The 8,240-nt window shown below is 43.6% G+C and overlaps 1 protein-coding gene across 1 annotated transcript; it reads right to left on the reverse strand.

Moving 5' to 3' along the window:
* Positions 1–1,794: 1,794 nt before the first annotated feature.
* On the reverse strand, positions 1,795–7,990 carry wbp11 (WW domain binding protein 11). The gene is made up of 12 exons (XM_083976644.1): positions 7,807–7,990; positions 7,138–7,224; positions 6,982–7,013; positions 6,794–6,887; positions 5,965–6,161; positions 5,580–5,713; positions 5,318–5,484; positions 4,961–5,191; positions 4,693–4,818; positions 4,303–4,584; positions 4,023–4,214; positions 1,795–3,021 (listed from the first exon to the last, which is right to left on the reverse strand). The coding sequence occupies exons 2-12, from the start codon at positions 7,199–7,201 to the stop codon at positions 2,336–2,338; spliced, it is 2,205 nt and encodes a 734-aa protein (XP_083832770.1). The 5' UTR covers positions 7,202–7,224; positions 7,807–7,990; the 3' UTR covers positions 1,795–2,335.
* Positions 7,991–8,240: the final 250 nt, after the last annotated feature.

The raw sequence follows: 8,240 nt of genomic DNA on the forward strand, positions 1-8,240 counted from the left end.
CCAACGTGTCGTCAGCTCGCTAACGCGCAGATGCGGAAATGTGTGCGGGCCCGCGCAATGGATGATGGGAGTTGTTGTTTAATACGTGTAGAATTTTCCATACTAGTTTGCTAATGAATTATGATGGTTGGTTGCTAAAAATGTGAACTTCTGATTTGTGGATTTGAGGTCAGTCTGACTTCAGCTACAAATGGTTTATCTCTGTCCAAGAGAGCACTTCAGACTGAAAGAATATACTCATCTGTGAATCCAACATACCTGCATCCATGTAGGCTATCCATTACATCCAGACTATTATGTCTATATTTGTTAATCAAATTTTTTTATTTTCTTTCTTTCTATTTTTATTTGTCTGCTGCTGTAATAGAGTAATTTCCCAGCCTGGAATCAATAAATTATATCTTAACCGTTTCCCAGATATAAAGAGCCTTATATACAGTTATGTTCATAATTATAGCAGTGTGTTTAAAAAGGTGAGTAAACCTCAAAATTCTTCAAATAAATTGTATTTTAAGGAACACAACTGCATTGGGGACACTGCACATTCTATTTCAAACCAAGAAAATTGGAAAGAGTAATTTAATTTGATAATATTTTACAGAAAGTCAAGAAATATAATGTTCAAAAAAATAGCAGTGTTGACATCTTTCTTTACACGCTTGCTGGTGTGTTTGGGGTCATTGTCTTGTTTGGGGTAATTTCCTCTTCAGTATACGGCAACATGACTACTTCCAGTATTCTGGTGTACTCAAACTGATCCATGATCCCTGGTATGCGATAAATAGGACCAACACAGTACGAGAAACATCCCCATATCATGATGCTTGCACCACCATGCTTCACCGTCTTCACTGTGTACTGTGGCTTGAATTCAGTGTTTGCAGGACGTCTGACAAACTGTCTGTGGCCCTTAGACCCAAAAAGAACAATCTTACTCTCATCAGTCCACAAAATATTACGCCATTTCTTTTTAGGCCAATGTGTTATTTGGCAAATTGTAACCGCTTCATTACATGTATTTTTTTTAACAATGGGACTTTGCGGGGGCTTCTTGGTGGTAGCTTGGCTTCACATAGACTGATTGTTACAGTACTCACAGGCAAACTTAGATCTTCTTTGATCCTCCTGGAGCTGATCATTGGCTGAGCCTTTGCCATTTTGGTTATTCTCCGATCCCTTCGAATAGTCGTTTTTCTTTTTCTTCCTCGCCTTTCTGGTTTTGGCTGCCATTTTAAAGCGTTTGATATCATTTTAGCTGAACAGCCTATCATTTTCTGCACTTCTTTATAGGTTTTCCCCTCTTTTATTAATTTCTTAATCAAAGAATGCTCTTCTTCTTAACAGTGTCTTGAACAACCCATTTTACTCTGTTTTTCAAGGGCAAATGCACAGCTAGCATATGCAGCATCAGTTGCCTTGATCCTTGAATAAGGGCCACCTGTTTAACACCTTTTTTTTTTCACATAATCAATGACCTCAATAATTGAACCTGGCACTGCTATTTTTTTTGAACACGCCCCTTTCAGTAAGTGATTCAGTTTCACAGAATCAGCAGCATGCACGTCATGCCTGTTGGGTCTGTTGGTTTTCTATACCTTTACTAAACCTTCTAGAAACATTTGAAGAAAAAAAAAGTTGAAATTTTAACAAAATCAGTGATTTATCTTGCAAGTGATGTCAGACTGCTATTATTTTGAACACAACTGTATATTGTCTTCTGCATTACATCACACGTGTGGTAAAAAAAAAAAAAAGAAAAAGAAAAAAAACAGTTTCTGAAGTATTTATTTAGCTGCAGGGGAAACATTTTCAAACATGTATTCTGTCTGGTTAACAAACATTTCACACATTTTGATGTCCAACATGTTTAGGAGATCACAGATAAAATGAACAGACTTAAAAACAATATTAAAAAAAAAACTTTCTATCATGTCATGCCAGCTGACAAACTGCTGGCTGGACAAAAAAAACGATAGGATGTGACAGTCTGGCATTTTTCCAGTGCCTAGCATAGTGTTTTTGGCCAGTTGCCTGATGGAATAGCAAAAAATCCCAATGTTTCCAATTAGCAAAATAATCATATCAAGTATGTTAATCAAATTCACATTCTCTCCAGATACAACAAATAATACTCCGAATCAATTGACGATGAGCCTGCTGAGACCACTGCTGAGAGGGGGGCAGCCTTCCTTGGTTTGCTAAAGGAGAGCAGATCTAGCTGTATGTCATGAGGACGGCTACCTCTACTACTCAGCAAAGAAAACACACAAAACTAAAACACTCCTGCTGTTCAGAGCGCCACGTTGAACATTGCTGCCAGTGTCCTCTTAGTTTTTCAGAGGAGTCCCTCCATCTCCCTCATGAAGGCTTCATACACCTGGTCCTTAGTCTTCATGTTGGACTGAGGCACAGCGCCCATCTGGACCGGGTTGACCAAGCCCATCTGAGCAGCTGTTGCCTGTTGTTTCTGTTGTCCACCTCCAAGGCCGTCATCCCCCCTCCTTCCAGAAATGCCACCCCCTCCTTTCTCCAGAGGTCCTGCAGCTGCCCCGGGCATTGCCCCACTCTTGTCCCTACGCACCCTGAGCGCCGTGGGCACAAAGCGTGTGACCTCCGCCTTCGGATTGATAATCTGAGGTTTGGCAGAGATGGTAGCTCCACCGGAACCGGCGCCTGCTGCCATGTTGCCTCCCGCGGCTGCAACGGAGGTGATGTTCGCTCGCTTTTCGATGGTGGCTGCGTGGTGGTGGCCGGGCGGGTTGTTGCCTGGATTGTTGCCCGAGGGAGCTGCAGCCGTCCCTGGGGGAGGAGGCATCTGCATGACACCTGGTCGCATGGGCATGGCAGGGGGTGGCATGTTGCCCTGGGAATTGTCCTGGTTGGATCCTGAGCCCTTTTGCCGCTGGACGATGCTGGGAGGAGCACTGAGGACGTTGGAGTTGAGCGGCGGAGGGAAGAGGGAGAGAGGTGGGGCGAGTGGACGTGGTGGTCCTCCTGCTCTTGGAGGAGGAGGTGGGATACCTGTAAGAAGATAAATGGAAGATTTAAAATATATTTTTGTTTTATGTTACAATTACAGGAGAGGCATAATCCTTCTGTTGACCACAGGTCAGATGGTCTGCTTTGGTTCAGTCAACTCAACACAATGTCACAGGTGAGTAGGGCTGTCCCGATTATCATATTTTGACAATCAAAGCTTCTCATAGCCCTGCTAATACTAGTAGTTCAGCTGCAGTTTACTCATTTTACCTGGTGCTTACGGTTGTTAAAATGATAATGCTCAATTAAACCAGATTTTTGCTTTGTGTTGTTTCTTTTGTACATATATCGCTGTCAGGGTGGCAGAGTTAGTGAAAAGTTAAAGGGACAGTGTGTAACCTATTTGGCTTTTAGCAAAAATCAAATATTGCTTGATAAATACGTATTTACCGAAGTCTAATCACAATCGCATACAAATGAAAAAGTGTCAGTTTTTTTTTAGCAGCGCCGCTGTTACAGGTGATGCACACCGCATCTATGTCCAATTATGTTTGTCCTCTGATCTTCCTTCATGGGGGCGCACTGTGTAACTGGCACATACTGTAAGTCCACCTGTGTAACTTTTTTCTGCTGTGAAATTCGACTGGAGGCACGAGTGGTCTGCATGTGTTAAAAAACAAAACAAACAAACAATAGAAACCAATAGTAATTGGTCAAAGATACTGTTATCAGTTAGCAGTTAGTTCGCAAACGTGTTTGTCCTCGGCGGCCACCGTCACTTTGCCGACGGGAGGGGTGCGCGAGCAAACGCTGCAATCTAGAATCTGAATGCTGGATGTCACGGTTTAAGCCCAATATTACACACTGAGGCTTTAAGCTTTTTCCAGCAGTTAGCACATCAATCATTCTTACATAATTGAATATTATATAGAAAGGTTTAATTTCACTGCTTTCGTTGTTCTGATTTTTGGCAACGGCATTCAGAATAAATTTCTGGTTTTGCGTGACATGATTTTGCTGTTTACCCAGCATGTGATATTTACCTGGCGGTGCTGGGGGTGGTAGTCTGGGAGGGGGTCCACGTGGTGGGGGGCCTGGAGGCAGACCAGGGGGTGGGCCCGGCGGGGGGCCGGGGGGTCGACCTGGTGGAGGTCCAGGCGGCAGAAGACGAGGCATCGGACCCCTCATGCCTCCAGGTCCGGGCATCCCAGGAGGTCTCAAGAATGGTGGAGCGCCTTAAGATATCAGAATATGTCAAATGTTTTATTCCACTATCCAGGTCAAGTTAGAGAAGCAGTTAGAATTTCGGAATATGTATCTAACCTGGTGGTGGGCCAGGAGGCGGGCCTGAGGGTGGACCAGGAGGCCTCATTGGAGGAGCTGGGGGGGGGCCCAGTGGTGGGGGACCGGTCATTGGTGGACCTTGCATGTGCGGAGGCCCTTGCTGTCCCACTGGCCCAGTAGGAGGGGGCAGACGCTGATTGGCCATGAGGTGGGGCTGGCTGTCCCCCGGCGGTCCCCTGTCCTCAATGTCTGAGCTGTCAGACTCATCTGTGTATTCCTCCTCCACCTCTTCTTCCTCCTCATCTTCAGGGACTGACTGACCTGAGAGGAAAAGCAACAACACCATGTCACACCGTCAGCAATACGAGTACACAGTGTGCTAACTTAGTAAATATCATAAACAGCAGTGTCACTGTTAAACTGTCATACCTGCCATCCTTAACATCATGGCCTGCAGAGGGGTAATGGCTTTGGTTTTTTTCACCAGCCTCTTCTTCTTCCTCTTTCCTTCGCGGGGCGCCTCCGGAGGCATATCTGCGAAACGTACACTGCGACCTAAAGCATTTGGACATAAACATATTAACAGCAAAAGAGATTATTAGTGTAAGGGGGAAAAAAATCTAAATCAGTACAATTTTTACACAATGATTTCAAGCTGTTAATGCAGAGTGCCTGCTGAAGAAACTCAGACACTCACCAGCATGCCTGTCATTTCTATCCTCCTCTCGGTCCCTCCCATCATCCTGCCTGTCCATAATCATTCTCTGGTCGCCGTCTCCCCCTTCGTCCCTCTCTTCTTCGCTGTCCTCTTCAGAATCGCTGTCATCATCGTCCATATCCTCACGATCTCTATCGCTTTCACTGCCACTATCCCGATCTCTTCCCAACTCCATCGCAGACTCCTTTTCTAAGCCAGGAATGGAAGGCTCTGAGTGGGGGGTAAACGGAGTAAATATTAGTTAAGAGGAATGGGCAGGAATTAGAATTGTATAAAAGTATTATTATGATTATGAAAATGAGCAATTATAGGTAATTGATCATGCATCCAGGTTACCTGAGTCTGTGCCGTAAGGTCGTCGAGAAGGAATGCCGTACAGTGCTAGGACCTGTGGAGGTGGGGGTCCAGGTGGAGGCCCAGGGGGCTTCTTCCCGGGAGGTAAACGTGGGACACCAGGTACTGTTGCCAACACTGGTCCAGAGGACGCAGAGAGAGGTCCTTTACTGAGAGATACAAGGAAAGACAAGTACATCAGTACAAAACAGCTGACTTTACTTCAGGCTTAGTCGCAGACAGCTATATACAGCTCAAGGCCTACCCAAAAGTGGAACTCTTCTTCAGTATGGAGGGAGGCTGAGCCCCTGGTAGTGGGATGTCCTGGATGTGGATATTGGAGGGGGCGTGAGGCATATCTGGTAAAGGGATGCTGTCAACCTCCACTGACTCTGCATTCTGAAAAACAGGACACGACACACACATTATAATAAACAATCACCACAATACTAGATACTAACTGCAGAAAAGGCACAACCTGCTGATGGTTAAGATGTGTTACTATATCTCAGACCGACCAAGTATTACAGAACTGTCCATACTATATTCTCATTTTCACAAGTGAACACAAATTAATACAAATTCCTTGATAAGTACAGTCAGTGAATACAAAGACATGAAAATGCATATAAACACACACACAAACTCACTTTAACTGAGTCAAAGTAGAGAGCAAGCTGCCCTCGTTTGGTCTCGTAGTCCAATTCTAGTTTGCGTAGCTCCTTGTAGGTGTCAGGATTCTCTCTCTCATAGAGTCGGACGATGCGTTCAAATGTCTCACGAAGCTTCTTCCTCTTGTCCCTCAACACCTTCTCATTCAACAGGGGCTGCTGAACTGGGTTGAATTCTGTTCAAAGCGATACAACAAAGCTTTATTATGATTTGTTAGAAACTGACCAAGATTACACTACAATTATGACCCGGTAGCTCTACGCCTCTGCCAAACAGGGAACTGGTGAATATGAGTTACAACATTGAACATCGAACCTTTGACCAGTCGTGGGTTATTTGAAAAAAAAAAAAACGCCGGCACAAGGAAGAAGTAGTACAAACTTTAGAAAGATGACAGTAGAAATGACTGACCATTCTGAAAAAAGTATGCAACTTATTCAAAGGAGCCATATTTTAAAGATTTCTGTTTCTACTTAAATATTTGTTAAAAGTCCTAAAGATATTTTTGCGGTTTGAAGTACAAATTTTTTTTAAAAACATCTCAACAAGAATGGTGAATTAGAAAAGATGGTCAGATTGGCTGGCTGTTCCCATAGTGATTGAATAAAAATACCAGAAAATCTGAAGTACTTCAGAGTGGTGAGTACAGTGATATAAGATACCGAGTTGCTTTATACATTATGGGACCTCTAAAGTTAGAAATGCCATCTAATTTTACAGTATGATCACTAAGAATAGTAGACAAAAAACTTTTTGAAGTACACAAAATTTCATGACAACGGAATTAGACATTTTCAGCCCCCTCACCCATCTCATCCAGCTTCTCCATGTCTCTGATGATCTGTCTGGGGTCCTTCATCTTCAGCACCGCCGCTCTCACCATCATTCTCTGCTTCTTGTTCTAGCAGGATTCACAAACAAAGCAGCATGTTAAAAACACAATTACTTAACAGCTGTCTTCAAGGAGACACACTATATTTCAAGACAATGAATACCTTTTTCAACTCCCTTTTCCTGGCTTCTTTCCCTGTAGGAGAGATGGAGAACATGTGCACGTTATAGATCTGACATATTGCAATAATAGATTATTCAGGTGTTGTACAGCACGGAGGCGCCAGAGGAACCAGCTCTGGGTGACAGTCGGTACTTACTAGCCTGGTCGGTGGGGTTCATAAACTTCCCACTCTTGGTGGAGGAGGTTGAACGTCGCCCCATTTTGCCGGTACGTCTCCTTCACCCTGTCAAATATTAAAATCACAGGTGAAAAATGTTGACATTCAAGCCCCCGAGATCCTGCGCACGTTTACGATATGGCTAACGTTACAGTATTTGTAATTCACTCTCAAGTCGAGGACGTCTCTAGTTGATGTCCCAGACTCAGAGCATCATTCAGAGAAAACTCGGTTCGGTGTACTTAGTTCATTTATTTAACTTAAGCATAGATTTGGCATTTAGGTTTATATAGTTCGTGGTAAAATTGGAGCTCTGTGACACATAAAAGAGTAATTTAGCAGCATAGACAGAACTGTACGCATTCTGAATGTGACGATTAGCTACTGCTAGCTAACAAGGTAACATGCAGTCAATGAGTAAGTTATCCAAAACGGAAAGCTAGTCTTAGAGTTGTTAAGCACAGCCGCAGATGCTCCAAGTGGCAGACAGAAATCATAAAGCACAAGTCTGACTCCCTGTAGCAGAAACCTCAGTGTTAGCTGGTCAGGCTGCGTTTGTCAGCCAAGTTAGCTGGGAGCGTTAGCATGCACTTGTAGCTAGGGCCGCGTTAGCATCGATAAAAGCACAAAGGTGAAACCAGACTTTACCTTTTATTCAAATAAAAGCCGTAGAGCGTAACGCCCTACTCACGCACCCCCGGATACCAAAAGTTTATATAAAAAAAGTAGTGCTTATGCCCTGAAAGAAAAACCCAAACCCTTCAGGATTGAATGCACACAACGGCACCGCTAGCTGCTCGCCATGTTTACTGCCGCGAGCAGGAGCGGAAGAGGCACATCTGACGTCATCAAAACAAGACACAAGTTCTTCTTGTTTGAAAACGATCCTCTAAAAAGGACAGTGTATCTTTTGATGAATGGGATTTTAAAGAAGAAAGAAAAAGAAACACAAAGCGTTCTTCTTTTTGAGTGTCAAAGAACAATTTAGTTCACATAATAAAAAAATAAAATTACCAGTCAACAGGAACAAATAAACAGACCCAAAACACTTTTTTCCCCCATATTTTGACACTGGATGTTGA

This window comes from Trachurus trachurus (assembly GCF_905171665.1).
Source record: "Trachurus trachurus genome assembly, chromosome: 8".
Classification (NCBI taxonomy): Eukaryota; Metazoa; Chordata; class Actinopteri; order Carangiformes; family Carangidae; genus Trachurus; species Trachurus trachurus.

Excerpts from the sequence above, each read along its gene's own strand:
- wbp11 (XM_083976644.1), bottom strand. The coding sequence starts at position 7,201 with ATGGGGCGACGTTCAACCTCCTCCACCAAGAGTGGGAAGTTTATGAAC. Across the intron at positions 7,014-7,137 it reads GAACCCCACCGACCAGGCTA|GGAAAGAAGCCAGGAAAAGG; the intron begins GTAAGTACCGAC and ends TCTCTCCTACAG. Across the intron at positions 5,485-5,579 it reads AAGAAGAGTTCCACTTTTGG|TAAAGGACCTCTCTCTGCGT; the intron begins GTAGGCCTTGAG and ends TGTATCTCTCAG.